This window comes from Gallus gallus, chromosome 17 (genome assembly GCF_016699485.2).
Source record: "Gallus gallus isolate bGalGal1 chromosome 17, bGalGal1.mat.broiler.GRCg7b, whole genome shotgun sequence".
Taxonomy (NCBI): domain Eukaryota; kingdom Metazoa; phylum Chordata; class Aves; order Galliformes; family Phasianidae; genus Gallus; species Gallus gallus.
This window is the reverse complement of record NC_052548.1, coordinates 188,625-216,299: the sequence shown is the minus strand read 5'-3', so window position 1 is coordinate 216,299 and position 27,675 is coordinate 188,625. Positions and strand designations below refer to the sequence as shown.

Here is a 27,675-nt window from a genome sequence, read left to right as displayed (position 1 = left end):
TGTTATGATGTGGAATACCAATAGCGAAGTTACAAAACCATGACACAGGCCAGAAGGGTTTGGGCTTCCAAGCAATCACCAAGCTTTTGGATGAGCCAGCCCTCTGCTTTTTGTGAGGACAGACCCCAACGAGCCCACAGAACCCAAATAACCTCCTTGACCCCCACAGACAAGTCCTCCTTGGAAAGCCATCTCGGCAAGGGCAGAATAGCGCTGTTCTTGGGCCGCAGCACTCCATGGCCAGGCGCTGCTCAGACGCTGGGGCTGCATTTCCTCCTGGGCACCCACACATGCTGCGATTCCCCTGCAGGTTCCTGCCGGGTTTGTGGCTTCCTGCTGGGGAACTCCTCACCTTCTTCTGTAAGTCGGGCTGCAGGTCCGACCACCTGCAAAGACCGAGGCAAAGCTCTCACTGAGCACCTCAGCCTTTGCCATGGCTGCCCACTGCCTTTCATCCGAGGGAGCGCTCTCCTCGGCCCGTCTCCTCCTGCCTGTGGAGCTGCAGATGAGGCTGCACGCGTCTTTGCACGTGCACTGCAGTGCAACGGGATGGGGTTGCATGTGTGTGCGTGCATGTGGTTGCACGCAAAGGACGGGGCCACACACGTGTGTGGTCTGTGGGCAAACAAACCGCTGTGGTGCTTCAGGGAGAGCCTCACCGCATTTTTGCTGCTCCCGGCAGCACCTCGCCGCCATTACTTTGCTTCTTGGAACCGCTTCCTGTCGCTGCCGCTGCTTTGGGGGTGTCCGCTCTGCTCCCAGCTCGGTGCAGGCCCGTGCCGGCCTCTCATTGGTCAGCGGAGGCTCCATCCCGCCCTTGCTGGCCTCTCATTGGTCAGAAGCAGCTCTGACCCACCCCCGGTGGCCTCTAATTGGTGATCGGCAGTTCCATCCCGCCCCTGCTGGCTCTGATTGGTAAGCAGCAGCTCTGTCCCACCCCCGGTGGCCTCTCATTGGTGATCGGCATCTCCATTCCGCCCCTGCTGGCCTCTCATTGGTCAACGGCATTTCTGGCCCGCCCCTGGCCTCTGATTGGTGAGCGGCAGCACCGCCAGCTCCAATTGGCTGAGGGGCAGAGCGCGCCGTTGGCAACCGGCTCGGAATCGCCCAGCTGTCCCCTCAGACGGCAGCCCGTGGCCGTCCCCTTCGCCGTGGGATGCGGGGATTTGGGGCGGCTGAAGGAGTCGGGGCCCCACCACCACAGCGCTGCTGCCCCCATTAGGGCCTGGAACTCTGAGCCTCCAGCTCTGCTCACGGTGCCCCCCAAGGCTGAGGTGGTCTGTGGGTGTAGGGGCAGTGGCGGAGATGTGGTGGGGATGTGGGAGCTGAGGGGCTTTGGGGGCTATTTGGGGGATGTGGGAGGATATGTGGCTGTAGGGTGCTGTGTGGGGATCTCGAGGGATATGGGGATATCGGTGGGTTTTGGGAATAGAGGGGGATGGAGGGATGTGGGGCCACAGGGGGTGCTATAGAGGGATGTAGGGCTGTGCGTGGGTTGTAGGAGGAGATGGGGCTGTAGGGGGCTGTGTTGGGAATCCAGGGAGGGTGTGAGGGGCCATGGGGATCCTCTAGGGAGAAAGGGGACTGTATGGGGTATAGGGTAGTGCTTTGGGGCGACAGGGGGCTATAGTGGGTTATAGGGGTGGATACTGGGGGATATGGGGCTGTAGTGGTCTGTGGGAGCTATCGGGAGGGATGTAAGATTATTGGGGGCATTAGGGGGGCTGCAGAGGGATATAGGGCTGTGTGGAAGTTGTAGGAGGATATGGGGGGGGCTATCAGGCTGGATCTAGGGGTGGCTCTATGGGTGTGTGGGGCTTTAAGGAGCTTAATTGTGTCTCTAGGTGGGCTATGGGGCTCTGGAAAGCTGTGGTGGACTGTAGTAGGGGTATTGGGGTATATGTGGAAAGAGGGGGCTATGGTTGGGATCTAGGGATCTGTGGGAGCTATTGGGGGATATGGGGCTCTAAAGTGCTGTGACGTCTTTAGGGTGATTTTTAGGGCTATATGGGAGATGTAGGGAGATTTGTTTCTCTAGGGGTCTGTTGTGGTATAGGGGTGATATGGGTGTGTAGGGGGCTTTGGGAGGAGCTCCATGGTTCTATGAGGGGGCTGTAAGGGCTATAGGTGTGTTCGAGGGGGATATGTGGCTCTGGGGGTTTGTGGTAACATGTGGGAGCGTTGAGGGTGCTAGGGGTTGAGGGGGGGCTCTAGGGAAGGATGTTGTGTTGTAGGAGATTGTGGGGGCCTGAGGGAGGATATAGGGTGTCTGTGGGGGGCTCTTGGGGGATATAGAGGAGATATGGAGTCTAGAAGGGTTCTGGGGGGATATGAGGTTGGATATGGGAGAGTGTGGGGGGCTCTGGAGGGGGTCTAGGGCCAGTGTAGGGCTGTGGGTAGCTGTAAGGGGCGATGGGGCTATAGGGACTGGGGGACTGTAGGGAGGGTTTTAGGACTGTAGAGGGGACATGGGGTTCTATGGGGCTGTAGGGAACAGGGGAATAATATGACACTGTAGGGGGCTATTGTGGGAGCTCTATGGTTCTCTGGGGAGGCTATAGGGGGCAGTGGGAGAGCTATAGCGGGTTTATAGGTGGTTATGTGGCTATAGGGTTCTGTGGGTGGGCTGTAGGAGGGTTCTCGTAGGGTAGGAGGCTATAGGGGGCTATGGAGGGGATATAGGGAGATATGGGGCAATAGTGGGTTTTTAGGGGGTTGTGGCGGGCTGTGTGAGGGTATAGGATGATAGAGGGCCGGAGAGGGTTTCTAGAGAGGGATATTATGCTGGAGAAGGTATGGGGGGCTAAAAGTGGGCTGTGAGGGTTATAGTAGGGCTGTGGTGGGCTATTTAAATATAAGGAGATATGAGGCTATAGAGGGTGTTTGGAGGATGTGGTCCTCTAAGGGGCTGTGTGGGTCCATAGAATGATCTGGAGCTATAGGGTGATCTCTAAAGGGATGTGGGGCTTGAAGGCTCTCCCTTCCTTCCTTTCCCCCCTTCCACAGCAGGGCGGGTGAAATGCTAGTCATGAAATTGAAATTGGAACTGAAGTTGTCTTGGAATAGAATATGATGCTTTTGTGGTCTTCCATCTGAAACGTGTTTTCTCCTCGGGTTTAGGTAATCTGTTTATGTTTAATGATTATGCTTAATAATCTAATCATGTTTCATAATGTCTCTGGAGAAGGTTGCAGTCTGCAGTCTGCTGATCCGAAAGAAAGAAGGCGGCTTTTGGAGGACTTAATCATGGCGAGTCGAGCTGCTGCTGAACCTCCCCTTCCAACATCCAGCAGGTGAGGATGTTGTGCATCTCAGCCCTCCGTCCCTGCACGGTAGCAGCGATTCTAATCAAACCTCTGAACTCCCAGGTTTGTTCTGCAGGCCCCAATGATGGCACAGGCATGAAAGAGCCCAGAGCTCATCGCTGGGGAGAGGCTGCGTATGGCGTTGTGAAGGGAGAGATGGAGGAGGGGTTTGAGCAGCGCTGTGCAGGAATGAACGGCTGGTAAGAGAAGAGGTGTGTGTGCTGAGAGCAAGGGCTGTACGGCTCCTCTCTGTGTTCTCACAGGAAGTGCACGGCAGAGCTCCTTGCTCTCTGTTCTTTCTTGCAAGGCTGCGGCGCTTCAAAGTGCGCTGTGGGTGGGCAGCGCGATGACAGCCCAAGGGTGGCACCAGGAGATGCAGCGCAGCCCTCTGCAGCAGCAGGGTGCATTGATTGGTCTTGCTCATTCTTGAAGGAGAAGGTGTGTTTAGCTGCCAACTTTGGTGGCTCCATGTCATGTGCTGAAGGCTTTGGGGCCCTTCCTGTGTTCCTCACGTCCTGAGGCAGTGAAGGACTTCCCTTGCTCTGTAGGAATGGTTCCTGTGCAAGGGCATGGTCGTCTGCCTGTAACAGATACTGAAGGTTGTGGTGTTGTGACTGCAGTGATGGAGTTGGCTTTTGAATGTCAATTGCACCCCGCTCACGTGCAGCTCTTTCTGACACAGGCAGGAGTCGAGCAGCGGTACTGCAGCTCCTCTGGCAGCTTTGCAGCTCAGTTGGGAAGCAGAAGATGTGGATGTGAAAGAAGAAGTCCGTTGCTGGGACGTTCCCCTGTTGTTCCCCCAGCTGTCCCCTTGCCTCAGCCTGGATTCCCCTTGCATTCCTGTAGGATTCCCTTCCATCCCCCTGGCTGCCCCTTGCTTTCCACATGGTTGCCCTTTCCTGCTGTGGGCAGGGATGGGTCTGTTCCTGGCTTTTCAGCGGGTACTATAAGGTGGCTCTGTGGCCACTGTAGGTCAGCAGCCTGAATAATCCTCGGACGCTCATCTTGCCCTCATCTTGGGGGGCAAGATGGAGGTCGAGGGGTTTGTTGGGGGCTAAGGAAGAGGATCCATGAGTGTATCCCATAGCTGCCCAGAGCAGCCCCAGAGCCATCCTAGAGTAACTGCCCCTGAGCAGCCCCATCACTGCCCGCAGCCCGTGGCCAGCAGCAGTTCCACCAGCAGCAGTGTGTTGGGTAAAGGCAGCTTCCAGGTGTGGCTCTGCTCCAAAGCTGCCCCAAAGTTCTCCTGAAGCCTTACCATAGTTGTCCTTTCACTGCCCGACAACCCTGTGAGGCTTCCCCACATCCCAGCACATCCACAAAAGTGCCAGAGGGGTGTATGAGAAACGCTCTCTTGTCTCAGGTTCCACCAGGCACAGCTCTCAGTGCAGCAGCAAAGCTCATTCCTGATTGCTGTGCCGTTACTGCACTCTCCTCTGTGAGCTCCTTCTGCTCCTGTAGCTCTCCTCCCATGGCACCCACTGCTCTCCTGTTCCCCCTTGGCTGGGCACTGCAGGCTCACAGTCTCCACCACGCATCCGCTGTGCAGTATTTCCAGAGGAGGTCTATGGCCAACGTGTTCCTTTCGGGCTGATTGTGTGCTTTACTATGCAGACAGGCAGGCAGGATTTCTTGCAGCTGTTGCACGTGCTGGGTCTCATGCTCCGTCCTGCAGCTGTGCCTTATCTCGTGTGCACTCTCCACCTCCCCCTGGTCAGAACGTCCTGGCCCTGCTGTGCTCTGCTCAGCATCTGTCTGCTGCACAATGACACAGCTGTCACACTGAGCCTGCCTTGTGCTATCCCTGCAGATGTTGGATGATTTCCTAAGCCAGTCTCCCACCTGTAACCGCTCGGGTGATTTCCAGCAGCACACAGCTGGCACACAGAGCCATGCTGACCACGGCAGGGTGCAGCTCCTTGTTGCAGTCCCGTAGCGGTGGGTGGCCGTGCCAAAGGGGGATCCCACCGCTGCTGCTCTCCATCCTTCTGCGCTCGTTCTGCACCACCGTGCATTCTTTCCTCCTCGTGCTGCGCTGCCCTCAGAGTGCTGTGCCCATTTCTCGGGGTCGTTGCAGCAGCTGCTGCAAGTGCTGATGTTGGAGCAGTTTCTTCCCCACCGCGAGATCCTTTCCAAGAGGCACTGCCCCTACTGCTGCAACGGCCCCAGTCTGGGACGCCCTTTTGTAAGGAGTTGTGTTGTTCATTCTGCAGCTGACTTGGATTTCTTCTGCCACTGTCCCGTGAAGGTGTTGATTTGCTTCAGTCCATCCCTGCTCCGTTCCTGGCTCTGGTATCCCTTGTGGCCACAGAGCACTGCAGCAGCAAAGCTCCAGTCCCTTCCCCGGTCTCAGTGGGAATTGAGGTCATTGGAGTCAATGGGCTCATTGGGGTCTATGGAGACATTGGATTCAATGGGGTCACTGGGGTCAATGGGGGTCATTGGGGTCAGTGGGGTCAATGGAATCATTGTATTATATGGTGTCATTGGGGTCAATGGGGATCACTTGGGGTCAATGGGGTCACTGAGGCAATGGGGGTCATTGTGCTCAGTGGGGTCATTGGAGTCAATGAGGTCATTGAGGCAATGGGGACCATTGGGGTCAGTGAGGGCTGATGGAATCATTGAGGTCATTGAATTCACACGGATTATTAGTGTCAATGGGGTCATTGTAATCAATGGAGTCATTGGGGTCAATTGGGTCATTGGCGTCAATGGTTTTAATGGGGTCAGTAGTTGTCAGTGGGGTCACTTGGGGTCATTGTGGTCAGTGGGGTCATTGGAGTCAATGAGGTCATTGAGGCCATTGGGTCATTGTGGTCTATGGTGTCATTGGAGTCAATGGGGACATAGAGGTCAATGGGGACCTTTGGGTCAATGAGGGTTGATGGAATCATTGAGGTCATTGAATTCACAGGGGTTATTGGAGTCAATGGGGTCGTTGTAGTCAATGGAGTCATTGGGGTCAATTGGGTCATTGGGGTCAATGGTTTTAATGGGGTCAGTAGGGGTCAGTGGGGTCAGTGGGGGTTATTGGAGACAATTGAGTCACTGGGGTTATTGGGGTCATTGAGGTCAATGGGGGTCACTAGGGTTAATGGGGTCTGTGTTGTCTATGGGGTTGCTGGGGTCAATGGGGTCATGTGGGGTTAATGGGGTCAGTGGGGTAAATGTGTTGTTGGGGTCATATGGGGTCATTGGGTACATGTGGGATCATTTAGATCATTGGGGACAGTAGGGTTATAAGGTTCATGTGAGGTCACTGGGGTCACTGGGTCAAAAAGGTCAATGGGGTCAGTGGGGTCATTGGGGTAATAGCAGGCCAGAAGGGTTTGGGCTTCCAAGCAATCACCAAGCTTTTGGATGAGCCAGCCCTCTGCTTTTTGTGAGGACAGACCCCAACGAGCCCACAGAACCCAAATAACCTCCTTGACCCCCACAGACAAGTCCTCCTTGGAAAGCCATCTCGGCAAGGGCAGAATAGCGCTGTTCTTGGGCCGCAGCACTCCATGGCCAGGCGCTGCTCAGACACTGGGGCTGCATTTCCTCCTGGGCACCCACACATGCTGCGATTCCCCTGCAGGTTTCTGCTGCGTTTGTGGCTTCCTGCTGGGGAACTCCTCATCTTCTTCTGCGACTGCCCCCCAACGTCACTACTGCCTCCTCTGGTGCCGTACTGGCAGATGCCTCAGCGTTCATGAGCCTGGACTTCCTGCCTCCCATCAGCAGCTGCTCCTTCATTCAGACTGCAATACCGTCCACTTCCAGCACCAGCAGAGCTGCAAGGCAGAGATGGGAAACGTGGGATGAATGCAAACGCAGAAGCCCAAGGCTGTCCCACCACCACGTATTGCAGCCTTGGAAGGTCAGCTGCAACTACAACCTCTGTCAGAATCAAAACGGGCACCGTACATTAAGGGTGACCTCTGAACTGAAGGAATTACCACAGTCGGAAATACATACTGAAATTGCTTATTTATCTGTAGGTGGTTACGGCTGTATTCTTTGGCTTTGGGGAAAATGTGGACTTGGAATTGAAGGATACAAGGAAAAGGAGCAGCACTTGGCAACTCCTGCAAACTGAGCAGTGCGGGGAAGATTGTGTCATTTCTTCTCCTGGCCTCTCATTGGTCAGATGCAACTCTGTGTCACCCCTCTGGACTCTCATTGGTCAGCGGCAGCTCCATCCTATCCCCACAGCCCTCTTATATATCATTCTTTGCTTCTTGGAGCCCCTTCCTGCTGCTGCCGCTGCTTTGGGGGAGGGTCCGCTCTGCTCCCAGCTCAACGCCGGCCCGTGCCGACCTCTGATTGGTCAGCGAGAGCTCGGTCCCACTCCTGGTGGACTCTACATGGTCAGCAGCAGCTCCAACCCGCCCCTGTTAGCCTCTCATTGGTCAGATGCAGCTCCATCCCTCCCCCTGTTGTTTCTCATTAGTCAGCAGCAGCTCCGTCCCACTCCCATCCAGCCTCTCATTGGTTAGCGGCAGCTCTGACCCATGCCGGCCTCTGATTGGTCAGCAGCAGCTCTGACCCACCCCCGGTGGCCTCTCATTGGTGATCGGCAGCTCCAGCCTGCTCCTGCTGGCTCTCATTGGTCAGCAGCAGCTCTGATCCACCCCCGGTGGCCTCTCATTGGTGATCGGCAGCTCCATCCCGTCCCTTCTGGCCTCTCATTGGTCAATGGCATTTCTGGCCCTCCTCCAGTCTCTGATTGGTGAGCGGAAGCACTGCCTTCTCCAATTGACTGAGGGGCAGAGCGCGCCGTTGGCAACCGGCTTGGAATCGCCCAGCTGTCCCCTCAGACGGCAGCCCGTGGCCGTCCCCTTCGCCGTGGGATGCGGGGATTTGGGGCGGCTGAAGGAGTCGGGGCCCCCACCGCTGTAGCGCTGCTGCCCGCAATGGGGCCTGGAACCCCGAGCATCCAGCTCTGCTCGCAGTGCCCCCCAAGGCTGAGGTGGTCTGTGGGTGTAGGGGCAGTGGCGGAGATGTGGTGGGGATGTGGGAGCTGAGGGGCTTTGGGGGCTATTGGGGGATGTGGGAGGATATGGGGCTGTAGGGTGCTGTGTGGGGATCTCGAGGGATATGGGGATATCGGTGGGTTTTGGGAATAGAGGGGGATGGAGGGATGTGGGGCCACAGGGGGTGCTATAGAGGGATCCAGGGCTGTGAGTGGGTTGTAGGAGGAGATGGGGCTGTAGGGGGCTGTGTTGGGAATCCAGGGAGGGTGTGAGGGGCCATGGGGAGGCCAGAGGGAGAAATGGGACTGTATGGGGTATAGGGTAGGGCTTTGGGGCGACAGGGGGCTGTAGTGGGTTATAGGGGTGGATATTGGGGGATATGGGGCTGTAGTGTTCTGTGGGGGCTATCAGGAGGGATGTGGGGCTATCAGGGGCTTTAGGAGGGCTGTAGAGGTATATAGGGATTTGCGCTGTTTGTTGGGGGATATGAGGCTATAAGGTACTAGGGTGGCTCTATGCGTATGTGGGGTTTTAGGGAGCTTAATTGTGTCTCTAGGGGGGCTATTGGGCTCTGGAAAGCTGTGGGGGACTGTAGAAGGGGTATTGGGGTATATGGGAAAAGAGGGGGCTGTGGTTGGGATCTAGAGATCTGTGGAAAGCTTGTGGGGGATATGGGGCTCTAGGGTGCTGTGGGGTCTTTAGGGAGAGTTTTAGGGCTATATGGGGGATATAGGGGGACTTGGTTCTCTAGGGGGCTGTGGGGGTATAGGGGTGATATGGGTCTGTAGGGGGCTTTGGGAGGAGCTCCACGGTTCTCTGAGGGGGCTGTAAGGGCTATAGGTGTGTTCGAGGGGGATATGTGGCTCTGGGGGTTTGTGGCAACATGTGGGAGGGTTGCGGGTGCTAGGGGTTGAGGGGGGGCTCTAGGGCAGGATGTTGTGCTGTAGGAGATTGTGGGGGCCTGAGGGAGGATATAGGGTGTCTGTGGGGGGCTGTTGGGGGATATAGAGGAGATATGGAGTATAGTAGGGTTCTGGGGGGATATGAGGTTGGATATGGGAGAGTGTGGGGGTCTCTGGAGAGGGTCTAGGGCCAGTGTAGGGCTGTGGGTAGCTGTAAGGGGTGATGGGGCTTTAAAGGCTGGGGGACTGTAGGGAGGGTGTTAGGGCTGTAGGGGGGATATGGGGTTCTATGGGGCTTTAGGGAACAGGGGAATAATATGTCGCTGTAGGGTGGTATTGGGGGAGCTATATGGTTCTATGGGGAGGCTATAGGAGGCAGTGGGAGAGCTATAGCAAGTTTATAGGTGGTTATGTGGCTATAGGGTTCTGTGGGTGGGCTGTAGGAGGGTTCTAGTAGGGTAGGAGGCTATAGGGGGCTATGGAGGAGATATAAGGAGACATGGGGCAATTGTGGGTTTTTAGGGGGCTGTGGTGGGCTGTGTGAGGGTATAGGATGATAGAGGGCCGGAGAGGGTTTCTAGAGAGGGATGTTATGCTGGAGAAGGTATGGGGGGGGATAAAAGAGGGCTTTGGAGGTTATGAAGGGGCTCTTTTGGGCTCTTTGGAGATATAGGGAGATCTGAGGCTATAGGGGGTGTTTGGAGGATGTGGTCCTCTAAGGGGCTGTGTGGGTCCACAGGATGATCTGGAGCTATAGGGTGATCTCTAAAGGGATGTGGGGCTAGAAGGCTCTCCCTTCCTTCCTTTCCCCCCTTCCACAGCAGGGAGGGTGAAATGCTAGTCATGAAATTGAAATTGGAACTGAAGTTGTCTTGGAATAGAATATGGTGCTTTTGTGGTCTTCAATCTGAAACGTGTTTTCTCCTTGGGTTTAGGTTATCTGTTTATGTTTAATGATTATGCTTAATAATCTAATCATGTTTCATAATGCCTTTTGAAAAGGTTTCAGTCTCACCGTGAGATCCCTTCCAAGAGGCACTGCCCCTACTGCTGCAACGGCCCCAGTCTGGGACGCCCTTTTGTAAGGGGTTGTGTTGTTCGTTCTGCAGCTGACTTGGGTTTCTTCTGCCACTGTCCCATGAAAGAGTTGATTTGCTTCAGTCCATCCCTGCTCCGTTCCTGGTTCAAGCCAAGCTCCAGTCCCTTCCCTGGTCTCCGTGGGATCGGTTTGTTCTGTTCTCATGCACTTACAGAAACAGAAGCTACGCACCCACCAAACCCTGGGACAGGTATTTCCCTACAGAAGCATTCATGTCCTTCTCCTGGCCCCTTTGGCCAGTTCCCAGCTCTCCAAACTGAGGCATACGGCTGCAGCCCTCCCCATGGCTTCTTTGGGGCAGCTGTGGGGCAGCCCCACCCCGAGGAGGAGATGCCTTTTCCCCACACGCAGCTGGTTCTACGGACACATGGGGTGAGGACGTGGGGTTGTGGGTCACATGGGGGTCCTGCAGGGTCACAGAGTTACAAGGTGATGTGGGGCTATGGGGTCAGGTGGGGTTCTGAGTCACAGTGATGGGGTCAGATGGTAGGGACAGGGAGTTACGGATCACATGGGTTGTATGTTTGGGTGAGGTGGGGGCAGGGATCCCAGAGTTATGGGGCCACATGGCATTGGGTCACAGCGTGATGGGTGCAGGCAGAGTCAGGGCGTCACAGGGTCATGTGGGGGTATGGTTCCCCCAGAGCTGTGGGTTGCGTGCAGCCATGGGGTCACGCACATACAGCGTGATGAGGTCATCTTGGGTTATTGCTCATGTGGGGTTACGGCTCAGGGCCCCACGTTTGGGCCACAGGGACGCCCAGTCCCCTCTCAGGATGAATTGAAACCACTACAACCCACCCCCCCCTCACCCCCCCCGCTCTTTTTACCTCAAATTGCTCCCCACATCCTCCCATACCCCCTATGTCTCCATACTACGCCATGTACCTGTTTCCCACCTGCAGCCCACATCTTGACTTCTCTTGGACAGCATTCTGCTCCTGCAGCCTGTGTTCCCATATCCCCCGATGTCCCTATATCCCTCCCACACCCCACACAGAGCCCCATAGCTCCTCAAGGACCTTTTCCCGGTACACCTCCCCCCAGCAACCTGGGACCTCACAGAGCCCCACAGTCCCCAGCAGCACCCCACGTCCCCCTCTGAGCTCCCACTGAACTCCCCTATTTCCTCCTTCAGACATCCTTAACCTCTTCAGCCCCGTCCGCCCTGGCTTCTTGGACTCCCACAGTTTCTAGGAGGACCACCATCACCATCCCAGGATCCCCATATCCTACCGACGAGGAACCCCGCAGCAATCCACATCTCAGGATGGGGCTCCAGCTTTGCCCGAATGCGTTCATTCAAGAGAGGAGAATGAATGAGCCTAAGGGGGCACCTTTCCTCCTGACATTGCCCACCGCCTGCGTGTTGGATGTGCCGTGCCAGCAGCATTTTGTCCTCGAGCTGTGAGTGCAGGTATGCGTGCATACGGGGGTGTGCAGAGATGGTGCTGAACATCAGAGCGTGCATTGCGCGTGGCTGTGTGCACAGTGCTTGCAGGTGAAAGTTTTGCATGTGTGTGCATGCACATGGCTGTGTGCAAGGCCGGAGCAGTGCTTGTGTCATCGTGCACGTGGGTGTGCAAAGGGATGGAGTGCACGCATGTGTGTGTATGCATGAACACGGGAGAGTGCATCAAGGTCTTTGCACAAGGCCTTTTGTTTTATCACACTTTTGTGTGCACATGGATGGAGTGCGCACACAGGGCTGTGCAAGGTTGTGATTGCACGTGTGTGTGAATACAGAGGTGTGTGTGCAGGGAAATCTTTGCACGTGGGTGTATGGTTCTGCACACATCCCTGCACACAGATGCGCGTTCAAGGGAGCAGCGGAGGCTCCTGGGAACAGGAGATTGCTGGGAGCGGCAGAACTCCCGTGAGAGTGCTGGAGAGCACAGGGCCGGGAAGCACAGCTCCGCAGCACTGCGCTCTGCACAACAGCCTGCAGGACGGCACGGAGCGCTGACAGAACCAGGACACAGCGCCATAGCAGGCACTGCAAAGGAAACAGCTCCATCCCAGCCGCAACAGTGGCAGGCAGGCACTGGGGAGGGCTGCACGGCAGAGGGACGCCCTCTGAGTGCCACAACATGGAGCGCTGTCTGCAAGCAGAACAGTGCCGGGATGGCAGCCTGGTGGTCCTAAGCTGCAGAGATGCTGCTCTGGACCAACAGCCTGTCATTTTTTCAGAAAACGCCGTCCTTTTGCTGAACTTTGCTCATTACATACTTGTCATTAAGGAAAAAATGCTTGGTGCTGCCCTGGGAAACTCGGCAATATCCACAGCATTGCTCTCCAAGTTAGCACGCTCATGGCAAGGCTGTGTTCCCTGCAGCTCTTTGCACGTGCTTTGCAGACAGTGTGTCTGTGGGCAGTGCAAAGGACTGCTGCATCCATTGCATCACTGGACGGCAGCATTCGCTGACGGAGCTGTGGCAGTTCTGAGCGAGCGCCGCGAGACCAATAACGAGGAGGTGGTGCAGCAGCTCTCCGAGTGCTGCTGGACAAATCAGGCCGTGCGCTCTCTGTGAATCTATAAATTTGACTGGTGTTTATTGACTACGTTTGAAGGTGGAGTGCTGAGATGGGCGGCACTCAGCGCTGCCCTGAAATGCCGCGCACTGCAGAAGCTGCTGCCTGCTGACGCTCCTCCTCTCAGTCCTTCAGCTGCAGCTTCTGCATCATCTCCACAAGGCTGTCCACTGCGGAGGCCTGGGAAGAAACGGAGCGAGGGTAGAAACAGGACACCACTTCCCTCGGGATTTTACAGTCTCTTCCTTTCATGTGTGACAGACAGAGGCCCTGAGAACAACAAGAGCCGTGTCTGTGTTCACCAAGGACTCACCTCGGCACGTGCAGCGGCAGCTCTGAGGGCAGCCTTCTTCAGCTCCACTCTCCTCTCTTTTCGTTGTCGTCTTCTTTCTGTAAGGCAAGAAAAAGAGATGAATTCATTTTGTCTCCAGTGAAACGGCAGAAACATCCATGCCGTACAAGCAGAAGGCAGCAAAAAGACAGAGGAAATGGGACTAGGAAGCCTCCCAGTGAATGACATTTCCAGGGGGACGTGCAGAAGACTGCCATAGAGTTTACGGGAAGAGACGGTTACACGTTCTGGCACCTCACTGCCTTTGGACCTTGTAGCCTTCTACTCTTTTCCCCTCCACAGAGAAGGAAAAAGCAAAGCCAACCCTGAGCAAACTCAGTGTGCTCGCACAGGGAAGTGCCTCAGCATGGCGGGTACCACAGCACCTTCTCACCTCTTTGCTTGGAGCTCCGCGCAGCAGCAGGCCCAGGGTGTGCTGCTGGAGCCGGCACACTGTCTCCACTCGGCCCCCTCACTCTCTTATTGGAAGGCAGCTGAGCTGCTGTTGGTTTCTCTTCCTCCAAGGCCTTGCGTTTACATCCTGCCAGGGTGTTGGATTCAGAGCGGGGGCACACGGCAGGGGAAGGTCTTCCCCCTGTGCTGGGACCTGCTCTTCTAAGAGGACCTCCAGCCTGGAAAGGAGCTTGAGCTGCTGTTCGTTGCGAAGCTCTCTCAGTATGGACCTGCTGGACCACTTTCACATAGATTTTGTCATTTGGCTCAGCACCAATCTCTGTTAAGAAAGCAAAAACAAGGAGATTTAATGACAGCCCAACACTACATTCAGTCTGCAAAACGGGTCACAATCCTGGGACATCTCATCTCGAGGGCTCATGGCCATGGATCATAGGATCTCAGCTGAACTGTGGCGTCACATTTCTAATCAGCACAGGAATACTAAATGTAAATGCAGGGATTAAGACGACAACCAACACACAACTTCCACAGTCCCAGGAAAGGACGGACAGAAAGCCTCACTAGAGAGACAGTGCACCAAACCCAGGTGCCTGCTGTGTGTCTGTACCTCTCTTGGGTGCTGTGCCACACTGGGCGCTTCTGCCTTGCCTTTCTGCAAGGCTGCGCTTTGCTGGAAGGCCGCTCGCATCAGCTTCTGGCAGAAAGGAGACAAGAAAGACATGAAGAGCATCTCTGTGGCCGAAGATTTGAGCATAGCCAACCACAATCTTCTGGTCTTCAAGAGCAGTTTCTTCAGCTTGCCTTTCTGCTGCTAGAACATTATGCCGCTTCTGCAGTCAGCACAGCTCGCACGAGCTTCTTACCTGCGGAGGCTTTGCGTTTCCAGCCTTGCCCAGCACCACTCCGTGGACGCGCAGGCTCTGTCCCTACAACAACAGATGGTGTGTTGATTTCACAGACACCAGCAGGCAGCAGAAGTACTGCCCAGTATGCCCACGTCCCCCCAGCTAACAGAAAGAGGCTACTTTGACAGCCCAAACACAAACCGATTGATAGTTCACTTCTCACTGCTCCTTCCTGCACTCCAAACGGATGCTCACTTGACATCCCCTGCAGCGCTGCACCCGCCCAGAAGGAATACTCAAAATTCATTCCTCCACACTTCACGACAGAAGGCCGAAGAAACTCACTTCTGTATGGCATGAAGGACCGTCCGTCCCTGTTGCGTCCCTCTGTGCGCTGGAAGGCGCGGTCGGATCTCTGGCAGCCTGCTGGCTGCTGCTCCCAACCGCGGGGAACCGCGCCGCGCCGCTTCTGAAGAGAGAAAGGAAGAAACGGTGGTGGGAACGGGCAGCCAAGGCTTGCAGAGAGGTTCCAGATCGTGCCAGAGAGGGGATATCAGAGTGCTGAGACACTGATTATCACTAAGGGAAAAGACGGCCTGAGCCACGTCCGCGATGTTAGCCCAGGCTGTCAGCAGTGAGCGCTGAATGCAACCGGTTACTGAGGTCACCGAGGACCAGCAGGGCTCCCTCTGCTCCGTCCCTTCCCCTTGAGAGCAAGAGAAAGGAAGAACCAAGCAGAAGAAGCCCAGCCATACCTTGCCACTCAGACGGCAGCAATTGGAACCGCGGTCATCTCCGTGCTGAGACATGGCCGCTGAAGGCTCAGAGGAATCTGGAGTTCCCAGGCCTCTGTGCACAGGAACTTCCCCGGCCCTTGCAAAGAGCTGGCTTCCCTCTTCCTGCGACTGCCTCGATCCCAAAATCTCCCTTGGGACAGGAACCCTGCAGAGAGTACCGACGAGTGCACACGCGGTGCTTCTGACGGGCTCTCACAGGGTGATCTGTTCCACGGAAGGCCCAGAGCTCAGCCTCGGTGTGCAGCACGCTCACCAGAGCACCAGCTCTGCTCACCAGCTGTGGCGGAAACGCTCCCACCCCAGCAGTGATTGTGACCTCAGCGAGTGCCCGCATCGCTTCCGTGCTTTCATCATAAGTGAAGGAAATGGGCAACTCCCAGATCCACATCTTAGGAAACCAACACCAGGGTCACCCAATGGGGTTATTTGAATAATGGAGAAGTGAAGATGACTCTTGTGCAGCCCAATAAAAACCATTCAAGACCAGTATGGCCTCCAAGTGGTCAATGGAGTCCCAGGGGAACCCATAGAAAACGAAACCCAGGGCCTGTGCCAGCATCTGTGTTTGGGGCTTTGAGTCCCAGGGCTGATGTCAGCCTCTCCGGCTGTGGCTTTAAGTCCCAGGGCCAGTGCTGGGCTCCCCGCCTGTGTCTGTGGCCTCAGGCCCTTGGCTGCTTCTGGCCTCTCTAGCTGAGGCTGTGGCTTTAAGCCCCTGGACTGGTTCCAGCCTTTCAGGCTGTGGTTTTGGTCCCCAGGATTGGTACCAAATTTGAAGAAACCAACAGGAGGCTCACCCAATGGGGTTCTGTGAAGCACCAGAAGAGAGAAATACACACGATTGTTGTGTAGCCAGGCTGGGTCACCCTCTCGCTGAGGCACTGCATGACTGGAAGCAGGAGACGTTTCTCCCAGGCTGCATCCAGACTGGGGTCGTTGGAGACAATGGGTCTATGGGGTCTATGGGGACATTGGAGTCAATGGGGTCATAGGGGTCTAGGGGGTCATTGGGTTCAATATGGTTACTTGGGTCAGTAGGGGTCACTGGGGTCAGTGGGGGTCATTGGGGACATTGGTGTCAATGAAGTCATTGGGATCAATGGGGTCAATGGAGTGAATGGGGATAATGGGGTCAGTGGGGGTTATTGGAGACAAATGGGTCATTGGAGTTACTAGGGTCATTGAGGCCATTGGGGGTCACTGGGGTTAATGGGGTCTGTGGTGTCAATGGGGTTACTGGGGTCAATGGGGTCATGTGGGGTTAATGGGGTCAGTGGGGTAAATGTGTTGTTGGGGTCATATGGGGTCATGGGTATCATTAGAAACATGGGCATTGGTGGGGTCAATGGGGTCCTTGGGGTCATTGGGGTCAATGGGGCCATGTGGGATCGTTGGGATCATTGGGGTTATAAGGTTCATGTGATGTCACTGAAGTCACTGGCTCAAAGGGGTAATTGGGGTCAGTGGAGCCAATGGGGTTATTGCAGGCCAGAAGGGTTTGGGCTTCCAAGCAATCACCAAGCTTTTGGATGAGCCAGCCCTCTGCTTTTTGTGAGGACAGACCCCAACGAGCCCACATAACCCAAATAACCTCCTTGACCCCCACAGACAAGTCCTCCTTGGAAAGCCATCTCGGCAAGGGCAGAATAGCGCTGTTCTTGGGCCGCAGCACTCCATGGCCAGGCGCTGCTCAGACGCTGGGGCTGCATTTCCTCCTGGGCACCCACACATGCTGCGATTCCCCTGCAGGTTCCTGCCGGGTTTGTGGCTTCCTGCTGGGGAACTCCTCATCTTCTTCTGTAAGTCGGGCTGCAGGTCCAACCACCTGCAAAGACCGAGGCAAAGCTCTCACTGAGCGCCTCAGCCTTTGCCATGGCTGCCCACTGCCTTTCATCCGAGGGAGCGCTCTCCTCGGCCCGTCTCCTCCTGCCTGTGGAGCTGCAGATGAGGCTGCACGCGTCTTTGCACGTGCACTGCAGTGCAACGGGATGGGGTTGCATGTGTGTGCGTGCATGTGGTTGCATGCAGGGATGGGGCCACACACGCGTGTGTGCTGTGGGCAAACAAACCGCTGTGGTGCTTCAGGGAGAGCCTCACTGCCTTTTTGCTGCTCCCGGCAGCGCCTCGCCGCCATTCTTTGCTTCTTGGAGCCCCTTCCCGTCGCTGTCGCTGCTTTGGGGGTGTCCGCTTTACTCCCAGCTCGGTGCAGGCCCGTTCCGGCCTCTCATTGGTCAGCGGCAGCTCTGTCCCACCTCCAATGGCCTCTCATTGGTCAGCAGCAACTTTGGCCCCTGTCCGTACTGTCATTGTTCAACGGCAGCTCCGTCCTGCCCCTGGTTGTTTCTCACAGGTCAGTGGCAGCTTCATCTCCATCCAGCCTCTCATTGGTCAGCGGCAGCTCGGTCCCGCCCTCACTGGCCTCTCATTGGTCAGCGGAAGCTCTGGACATTCTTCGGCCTCTCAGTGATTAGCGGCATCTCTGTCCCGCCCTTGGTGGCCTCTCATTGGTCAGCAGCAGCTCCAGCCCGCCCCCGGTGGATTCTCATTGGTCAGATGCAGCTCTGTGTCACCCCTCTGGACTCTCATTGGTCAGAGGCAGCTCCATCCTATCCCCACAGGCCTCTTATTTATCATTCTCTGCTTCTTGGAGCCCCTTCTCGCTGCTGCCGCTGCTTTGGGGGAGGGTCCACTCTGCTCCCAGCTCAACATCGGTCAGTGCCGACCTCTGATTGGTCAGCGAGAGCTCAGTCCCGCTCCCAGTGGACTCTGCATGGTCAGCAGCAGCTCTGAACTGCCCCCATTAGCCTCTCATTGGTCAGATGCGGCTCCATCCCTCCCCCCGTTGTTTCTCATTGGTCAGCAGCAGCTCCGTCCCACTCCCGTCCAGCCTCTCATTGGTTACAGGCAGCTTGGACTAATGCTGGCCTCTCATTGGTCAGCAGCAGCTCTGACCCACCCCCGGTGGACTCTCATTGGTGATTGACAGCTACATCCCGCCCCTGCTGGCTCTCATTGGTCAGCAGCAGCACTGACCCACCGCCGGTGGCCTCTCATTGGTGATCGGCAGCTCCATCCCGGTCCTGCTGGCCTCTCATTGGTCAATGGCATTTCTGGCCCGCCCCTGGCCTCTGATTGGTGAGCGGAAGCGCCACCGGCTCCAATTGGCTGAGGGGCAGAGCGCGCCGTTGGCAACCAGCTTGGAATCGCCCAGCTGTCCCCTCAGACAGCAGCCCGTGGCCGTCCCCTTCGCCGTGGGATGCGGGGATTTGGGGCGGCTGAAGGAGTCGGGGCCCCCACCGCTGTAGCGCTGCTGCCCCCATTAGGGCCTGGAACCCCGAGCCTCCAGCGCTGCTCAGAGTGCCTCCCGGGGCTGAGGTGGTCTGTGGGTGTAGGGGCAGTGGGGGAGATGTGGTGGCGATGTGGGAGCTGAGGGGCTTTGGGGGCTATTGGGGGATGTGGGAGGATATGGGGCTGTAATGTGCTGTGTGGGGATCTCGAGGGATATGGGGATATCGGTGTGTTTTGGGAATAGAGGGGGATGGAGGGATGTGGGGCCACAGGGGGTGCTATAGAGGGATGTAGGGCTGTGCGTGGGTTGTAGGAGGAGATGGGGCTGTAGGGGGCTGTGTTGGGAATCCAGGGAGGGTGTGAGGGGCCATGGGGAGGCCAGAGGGAGAAATGGGACTGTATGGGGTATAGGGTAGTGCTTTGGGGCAACAGGGGGCTGTAGTGGGTTATAGGGGTGGATATTGGGGGATATGGTGCTGTAGTGGTCTGTGGGGGCTATCGGGAGGGATGTGGGGCTATCGGGGGCTTTAAGGGGGCTGCAGAGGGATATAGGGCTGTGTGGGGGTTGTTGGAGGATATGAGGCTATAGTGCGCTAGGGTGGCTCTAGGGGTGTGCGGGGCTTTAGGGAGCTTAATTGTGTCTCTAGGTGGGCTATGGGGCTCTAGAAAGCTGTGGGGGACTGTAGAAGGGGTATTGGGGTATATGGGAAAAGAGGGGTCTGTGGTTGGGATCTAGGGATCTGTGGGATCTATTGGGGGATATGGGGCTCTAGGGTGCTGCGGGGTCTTTAGGGAGAGTTTTAGGGCTATATGGGGTATATAGGGGGATTTGGTTCTCTAGGGGGCTGTGGGGGTATAGGGGTGATATGGGTCTGTAGGGGGCTTTGGGAGGGGCTCCACGGTTCTCTGAGGGGGCTGTAAGGGCTATAGGTGTGTTCGAGGGGGATATGTGGCTCTGGGGCTTTGTGGCAACATGTGGGAGCGTTGAGGGTACTAGGGGTTGGGGGGGGCTATAGGGCAGGATGTTGTGCTGTAGGAGATTGTGGGGGCCTGAGGGAGGATATAGGGTGTCTGTGGGGATATAGGGGAGATATGGAGTCTAGAAGGGTTCTAGGGGGATATGAGGCTGGATATGGGAGAGTGTGGGGGGCTCTCGAGGGGGTCTAGGGCAAGTGTGGGTCTGTGGGTAGCTGTAAGGGGAGATGGGGCTTTAGGGGCTGGGGGACTGGAGGGAGGGTTTTAGGGCTGTAGAGGGGACATGGGGTGCTATGTGGCTGTAGGGAGCAGGGGAATAATATGACACTGTAGGGGGCTTTTGGGGGAGCTGTATGGTTCTATGGGGAGGCTATAGGAGCTTTATAGGTGGTTATGTGGCTATAGGGAGCTGTGGGTGGGCTGTAGGCGGGTTCTAGTAGGGTAGGTGGCTATAGGGGTCTGTGGAGGGGATATAGGGAGATATGGGGCAGTAGTGAATTTTTAGGGGGTTGTGGCGGGCTGTAAGAGAGTATAGGATGATAGGGGGCCAGGGAGGGTCTGTAGAGAGGGATGTTATGCTGGAGAAGGTATGGGCGGCTAAAATGGGCCTTTGGGGGTTACAGAGGGTCTGTGATGGGCTATTTGGGGATATAGGGAGATATGAGGCTATAGAGGGTGTTTGGAGGATGTGGTCCTGTATGGGGCTGTGTGGGTCCATAGGATGATCTGGAGCTATAGGGTGATCTCTAAAGAGATTTGGGGCTTGAAGGCTCTCCCTTCCTTCCTTCCCCCCCTTCCACAGCAGGGAGGGTGAAATGCTAGTCATGTAATTCAAATTGCAACTGAAGTTGTATTGGAATAGAATATGATGCTTTTGTGGTCTTCAATCTGAAACGTGTTTTCTCCGTGGGTTTAGGTTATCTGTTTATTTTTAATGATTATGTTTAATGATTATGTTTAATAATCTAATTTTGTTTCATAATGCCTTTTGAAAAGGTTTCAGTCTGCATTCTGCTGATCCGAAAGAAAGAAGGCAACTTTTGGAGGACTTAATCATGGCGAGTCGAGCTGCTGCTGAACCTCCCCTTCCAACATCCAGCAGGTGAGGACGTTGTGCATCTCAGCCCTCCCTCCCTGCATGGTAGAAGCGATTCTAATCAAACCTCTGAACAACAGGTTTGTTCTGCAGGCCCCGATGATGGCACAGGCATGAAAGAGCCCAGAGCTCGTCGCTGGGGAGAGGCTGCGTATGGCGTTGTGAAGGGAGAGATGGAGGAGGGGTTTGAGCAGCGCTGTGCAGGAATGAACGGCTGGTAAGAGAAGAGGTGTGTGTGCTGAGAGCAAGGGCTGTACGGCTCCTCTCTGTGTTCTCACAGCAAGTGCACGGCAGAGCTCCTTGCTCTCTGTTCTTTCTTGCAAGGCTGCGGCACTTCAAAGTGTGGGCAGCGCGATGACAGCCCAAGGGTGGCACCAGGAGATGCAGCGCAGCCCTCTGCAGCAGCAGGGTGCATTGATTGGTCTTGCTCATTCTTGACGGAGAAGGTGTGTTTAGCTGCCAACTTTGGTGGCTCCATGGCATGTGCTGAAGGCTTTGGGGCCCTTCCTGTGTTCCTCACGTCCTGAGGCAGTGAAGGACTTCCCTTGCTCTGTAGGAATGGTTCCTGTGCAAGGGCATGGTCGTCTGCCTGTAGCAGATACTGAAGGTTGTGGTGTTGTGACTGCAGTGATGGAGTTGGCTTTAGAATGGCAATTGCACTCTGCTCACGTGCAGCTCTTTCTGACACAGGCAGGAGTCGGGCAGCGGTACTGCAGCTCCTCTGGCAGCTTTGCAGCACAGCTGGGAAGCAGAAGATGTGGATGTGAAAGAAGAAGTCCGTTGCTGGGACGTTTCCCTGTTCTTCCCCCAGCTGTCCCCTTGCCTCAGCCTGGATTCCCCTTGCATTCCGGTAGGATTCCCTTCCATCCCCCTGGCTGCCCCTTGCTTTCCACAAGGCTGCCCTTTCCTTTCTCATGACAGCGCACCCATCATTCCCTCAGAGCCCCAATATCCCTCCCAGTGTTTCCCAGCAAGACCCCTAGAGACACCCTGTAGCCCCCCAGTGAGCCCTGGAGCCCCTCGAGGACCCCCTCAGACCCAGTACACCTCCCCCGTAGCTGGCCCATTCTCACATGTACCCTCACAGTCCATAGCAGCACCCCATGTCCCCCACTGGACATGGGAATTCTCCTATTCCATTCCATGGAATCCTCCTATTTCCTCCCTCAGACCTCCTTTACACCTCCAAGATCCCCCCTGGGAACTCACTGACCCCCATGGTCCCTGACAGGACCCCATCACCATCCCAGGACCCCTCGTAGCCCACCTTTGGCCTCTCCTCTCCCTGACCTGCCTGCCAGATCCCGTACAACCTCACAGTGCTGTGGCATGGATGGCTTCTGCAGGTGAGGAATGAGGAGCTGGAGAAGGTGTAGGGCACAGATGTGGGTGCAAGTGAAGTGGGCGGCACTGGGGATACTGGGGAACACGGATCAGAACATGGGAGGATTTGGGGAGGATAAGGGGATGTGGACCACAGCCTACAGGAGCAGAGTGCTTCACAGGAGAGGGAGAGGTGTGAGGTACAGGTGGGACTTGTGGGTGCGGGGACGTGGACTGGAATGGGTACGTGGGGGGTCTGGGGGCTCGTGGGGAGCGGTTTGGGGTCAGAATTGGGGTTGTGGAGTGGTGTTGGAGTGCATTCATTGATTTCTTCCTGAGAGGGGATTGGGGTTCCCTGTGGCCCAAAGGTGGAGCCCTCATCAGTAACCCCACATGAGCCCAGAACCCCATACAACTCCGCGTGACCCCAAGGCATGAAATGACCCATAACCCTGTGAGCACCGTAAGCCCATATGAGGCTGTGGGCAGGGATGGGTCTGTTCCTGGCTTGTTCAGGAGGGTACTATAAGGTGGCTCTGGGGCCGCTGTGGGTCAGCAGCCTGTATATTCCCCTGACGCTCATCTTGCCCTCATCTTGGGGGGCAAGATGGAGGTCGAGGGGTTAGTTGGGGGTAAGGAAGAGGCTCCATGAGTGTATCCCATAGCTGCCCAGAGCACCCGCAGAGCCATTCTAGAGCAGCCCCAGAGCAGCCCCATCACTGCCCGCAGCCCGTGGCCAGCAGCAGTTCCACCAGCAGCAGTGTGTTGGGTAAAGGCAGCTCCCAGGTGTGGCTCTGCTCCAAAGCTGCCCCAAAGTACTCCTGAAGCCCTACCATAGTTGTCCTTTCACTGCCCGACAGCCCTGTGAGGCTTCCCTACATCCCAGCACTTCCATGAAAGTGCCTTTGGGGTGTGCGAGAAATACTCACATCCCTGATGTTCCACCAGGCACAGCTCTCAGTGCAGCAGCAAAGCTCATTCCTGATTGCTGTGGCGTTACTGCACTCTCCTCTGTGAGCTTCTTCTGCTCCTGGAGCTCTCCTCCCATGGCACCCACTGCTCTCCTGTTCCCCCTTGGCTGGGCACTGCAGGCTCACAGTCTCCACCACGCATCCGCTGTGCAGTTTTTCCAGAGGAGGTCTATGGCCAACGTGTTCCTTTCGGGCTGATTGTGTGCTTTTCTATGCAGACAGGCAGGCAGGACTTCTTGCAGCTGTTGCACGTGCTGGGTCTCATGCTCCGTCCTGCAGCTGTGCCTTATCTCGTGTGCACTCTCCACCTCCCCCTGGTCAGAACGTCCTGGCCCTGCTGTGCTCTGCTCAGCATCTGTCTGCTGCACAATGACACAGCTGTCACACTGAGCCTGCCTTGTGCTATCCCTGCAGATGTTGGATGATTTCCTCTGCCACTCTCCCACCCGTAACCGCTCGGGTGCTTTCCAGCAGCACACAGCTGGCACACAGAGCCATGCTGACCACGGCAGGGTGCAGCTCCTTGTTGCAGTCCCGCAGCGGTGGGTGTCCGTGCCAAAGGGGGATCCCACCGCTGCTGCTCTCCATCCTTCTGCGCTCGTTCTGCACCACCGTGCATTCCTTCCTCCTCGTGCTGCGCTGCCCTCAGAGTGCTCTGCCCATTTCTCGGGGTCGTTGCAGCAGCTGCTGCAAGTGCTGATGTTGGAGCAGTTTCTTCCCCACCGCGAGATCCCTTCCAAGAGGCACTGCCCCTACTGCTGCAACGGCCCCACTCTGCGACGCCCTTTTGTAAGGAGTTGTGTTGTTCGTTCTGCAGCTGACTTGGATTTCTTCTGCCACTGTCCCGAGAAGGAGTTGATTTGCTTCAGTCCATCCCTGCTCCGTTCCTGGTTCAAGCCAAGCTCCAGTCCCTTCCCTGGTCTCAGTGGGATCAGTTTGTTCTGTTCTCATGCACTTACAGAAACAGAAGCTACCAACCCACCAAACCCTGGGACAGGTATTTCCCTACAGAAGCGTTCATGTCCTTCTGCTGGCCCCTTTGGCCAGTTCCAGCTCTCCAAACTGAGGCGTACGGCTGCAGCCCCATGGCTTCTTTGGGGCAGCAGTCGGGCAGCCCCACCCCGAGGAGGAGATGCCTTTTCCCCACATGCAGCTGGTTCTATGGCCACATGGGTTGAAAATGTGGGGTTGTGGGTCACATAGGGGTCCTGCAGGGTCACAGAGTTACGGGGTTGAGTGGGGCTATGGGGTCAGATGGGGTTCTGAATCACAGTGATAGGGTCAGATTGGATGGTAGGGACAGATGGGGTGACATGGAGTTATAGATCACATGGGTTGTATGGTCGGAGTGAGGTGGGGGCAGGGATCCCAGAGTTATGGGGCCACATGGCGTCGGGTCGCAGCATGATGGGGGCAGGCAGAGTCAGGGCGTTACAGGGTCATGTGGGGGTATGGTTCCCCCAGGGCTGTGGGTCAGTGCAGCCATGGGGTCACGCACATAGAGGGCGATGAGGTCATCTTGGGTTATGGCTCATGTGGGGTAACGGCTCAGGGCCCCACCTTTGGGCCACAGGGACGCCCAGTCCCCTCTCAGGATGAAATGAAACCACTGCAAACTCTCCCCCCCCCCCCCCCTTTTTACCTCAAACCTCTCCCCACATCCTCCCATACTCTCTATGTCCCCATACTACCACATGCCCCTGTTTCCCACCTGCAGCCCACATCCTGTCTTCTCCTGAACAGCATTCTGCTCCTGCAGCCTGTGTTCCCACATCCCTTAATGTCCCTATATCCTCAAACACACCCCCAGAGAGCCCTATAGCTCCTCAAGGACCTACTCAGACTCAGCACATCTCCCCCACAGACAAGCTGGGCCATCACAGGCTCCTGCAGTCCCCAGCAGCAGCCCACATCCCCCTCTGAGCTCCCACTGAACCCCCTTGTTTTCTTCCTCAGACCTCCCTTACGACCTCAGTCCTCTCCTGGGATCTCAGAGTCCCACAGTCCGTGACAGGACCCCCATTACCATCCCAGGATCCCCATAGCCCACCAACGAGGAACCCCGCAGCAATCCACATCTCAGGATGGGGCTCCAGCTGTGCACCAATGCGTTCATTAAAGAGAGGAGAATGAATGAGCGTAAGGGGGCGCCTTTCCTCCTGACATTGCCCACTGCCTGCATGTTGGCTGTGCCATGCCAGCAGCATTTTGTCCTCGAGCTGTGAGTGCAGGTATGCGTTCATATGGGTGTGTGCAGAGATGGTGCTGAACATCCGAGCGTGCATTGCGCGTGGCTGTGTGCACAGTGCTCGCAGGTGAAAGTTTTGCATCTGTGTGCATGCACATGGCAGTGTGCAAGGCTGGAGCAGTGGTCGAGTCTTCGTGCTCGTGGTTGTGCAGAGGGATGGGGTGCACACATGTGAAAACATAGCAGGCACTGCAAAGGAAACAGCTCCATCCCAGCCACAACAGTGACAGGCAGGCAGGCACTGGGGAGGGCTGCACGGCAGAGGGACGCCCTCTGAGTGCCACAACCTGGAGCGCTGTCTGCAAGCAGAACAGTGCCGGAATGGCAGCCTGGTGGTCCTAAGCTGCAGAGATGCTGCTCTGGACCAACAGCCTGTCATTTTTTCAGAAAATGCCGTCCTTTTGCTGAACTTTGCTCGTTGTAAACCCCTCATCACAGCAAAAAACGCTCGGTGCTGCCCTGGGAAACTCAGCAATCTCCACAGCGTTGCTCTCCAAGTTTGCACGCTCATGGCCAGGCTTTGTTCCCTGCAGCTCTTTGCACGTGCTTTGCAGACAGTCTGTTTGTGGGCAGTGCAAAGGACTGCTGCCTCCGTTGCATCACTGGACGGCAGCATTCGCTGACGGAGCTGTGGCAGTTCTGAGCGAGCGCCGCGAGACCAATAACGAGGAGGTGGTGCAGCAGCTCTCCGAGTGCCGCTGGACAAATCAGGCCGTGCGCTCTTTGTGAATCTATAAATTTGACTGGTGTTTATTGACTACGTTTGAAGGTGGAGTGCTGAGATGGGCGGCACTCAGTGCTGCCCTGTAACGCCGCGCACTGCAGAAGCTGCTGCCTGCTTATGCTCCTCCTCTCAGTCCTTCAGCTGCAGCTTCTGCATCATCTCCACAAGGCTGTCCACTGCGGAGGCCTGGGAAGAAACGGAGCGAGGGTAGAAACAGGACACCACTTCCCTCGGGATTTTACAGTCTCTTCCTTTCATGTGTGACAGACGGAGGCCCTGAGAACAACAAGAGCGGTGTCTGTGTTCACCAAGGACTCACCTCGGCACGTGCAGCGGCAGCTCTGAGGGCAGCCTTCTTCAGCTCCACTCTCCTCTCTTTCTGTCGCTGTCTTCTTGCTATAAGGCAAGAAAAATAGATTAATACATTTTAACAGCAGCACAAGTGCAGAAACATGGGTGCCGTACAAGCAGAAGGCAGCAAAAAGACGGAGGAAATGGGACTAGGAAGCCTCCCAGTGAATGACATTTCCAGGGGGACGTGCAGAAGACCACCATGGAGTTAACGAGAAGAGACAGGGTTACACGTTCGGGCACCTCACTGCCTTTGGACTGTGCAGCCTTCTACTCTTTTCCCCTCCACAGAGAAGGAAAAAGCAAAGCAAAGTCAGTGTGCTCGCACAGGGAAGCGCTTCAGCACGGCGGGTACCACAGCACCTTCTCACCTCTTTGCTTGGAGCTCCGCGCTGCAGCAGGCCCAGGGTGTGCTGCTGGAGCCGGCACGCTGTCTCCACTCGGCCCCCTCACTCTCTTATTGGAAGGCTGCTGAGCTGCTGTTGGATTCCCTTCTTCCAAGGCCTTGCGTTTATATCCAGCCAGGGTGTTGGAGACAGAGCGGGGGCACACGGCAGGGGAAGGTCTTCCCCCTGTGCTGGGACCTGCTCTTCTAAGAGGACCTCCAGCCTGGAAAGGAGCTTGAGCTGCTGTTCGTTGCGAAGCTCTCTCAGTATGGACCTGCTGGACCACTTTCACATAGATTTTGTCATTTGGCTCAGCACCAATCTCTGTTAAGAAAGCAAAAACAAGGAGATTTAATGAGAGCCCAACACTACATTCAGTCAGCAAAACGGGTCACAATCCTGGGACATCTCATCTCGAGGGCTCATGGCCATGGATCATAGGATCTCAGCTGAACTGTGGCGTCACATTTCTAATCAGCACAGGAATACTAAATGTAAATGCAGGGATTAAGACGACAACCAACACACAACTTCCACAGTCCCAGGAAAGGACGGACAGAAAGCCTCACTAGAGAGACAGTGCACCAAACCCAGGTGCCTGCTGTGTGTCTGTACCTCTCTTGGGTGCTGTGCCACACTGGGCGCTTCTGCCTTGCCTTTCTGCAAGGCTGCGCTTTGCTGGAAGGCCGCTCGCATCAGCTTCTGGCAGAAAGGAGACAAGACAGACATGAAGAGCATCTCTGTGGTGGAGGATTTGAGGACAGCCAACAACAATCTTCTGGTCTTCAAGAGCAGTTTCTTCAGCTTGCCTTTCTGCGGCTACAACATTATGCCACTTCTACAGTCAGCACAGCTCGCAAGAGCTTCTTACCTGCGGAGGCTTTGCGTTTCCAGCCTTGCCCAGCACCACTCCATGGACGCGCAGGCTCCATCCCTACAACAACAGATGGTGTGTTGATTTCACAGACACCAGCAGGCAGCAGAAGTACTGCCCAGTATGCCCACGTCCCCCCAGCTAACAGAAAGAGGCTACTTTGACAGCCCAAACACAAACCGATTGATAGTTCACTTCTCACTGCTCCTTCCTGCACTCCAAATCGATGCTCACTTGACATCCCCTGCAGCGC

The 27,675-nt window shown here is 56.1% G+C and overlaps 1 protein-coding gene and 3 long non-coding RNA genes across 7 annotated transcripts in view; 3 read left to right on the top strand and 1 right to left on the bottom strand.

Annotated features, from left to right (window-relative positions):
* The window catches only part of LOC112531469, a 73,256-nt gene extending 60,640 nt beyond the window's left edge, over positions 1-12,616 (top strand). The window contains exon 5 of the long non-coding RNA XR_005840460.2: positions 11,406-12,616. This is a non-coding gene — a long non-coding RNA (uncharacterized LOC112531469). The remainder of the gene's footprint in view (positions 1-11,405) is intronic.
* Positions 1-27,675, bottom strand: part of LOC112531351 (zinc finger CCCH domain-containing protein 11A-like) — an 88,500-nt gene that overhangs the window by 3,702 nt on the left and 57,123 nt on the right. For 2 of the 3 annotated variants that reach the window (XM_040649254.1, XM_040649255.1), the window contains 2 exons: positions 14,411-14,473; positions 14,155-14,241 (listed from right to left, as the gene is read on the bottom strand). In XM_040649254.1, the coding sequence (XP_040505188.1) occupies positions 14,155-14,241; positions 14,411-14,473 (150 nt within the window). Of the gene's footprint in view, positions 1-12,755; positions 13,864-14,154; positions 14,242-14,410; positions 14,474-27,675 lie in introns of those variants that run through there. The other variant, XM_040649256.2, reaches the window with a different exon arrangement.
* LOC121107080 lies at positions 1,100-11,399 on the top strand. Of its 2 annotated transcripts, XR_006931674.1 has the most exons (6): positions 1,100-1,274; positions 3,188-3,293; positions 3,369-3,517; positions 5,519-5,669; positions 6,889-8,262; positions 10,278-11,399. It is a non-coding gene; the product is annotated as an uncharacterized LOC121107080 (long non-coding RNA). The 2 variants fall into 2 exon arrangements; XR_005840494.2 differs by lacking the exons at positions 5,519-5,669; positions 6,889-8,262; positions 10,278-11,399 and having other exon boundaries at positions 3,369-5,512.
* On the top strand, positions 18,386-21,801 carry LOC121107078. Its single transcript, XR_005840492.2, has 5 exons — positions 18,386-18,561; positions 20,446-20,551; positions 20,626-20,774; positions 21,236-21,395; positions 21,716-21,801. It is a non-coding gene; the product is annotated as an uncharacterized LOC121107078 (long non-coding RNA).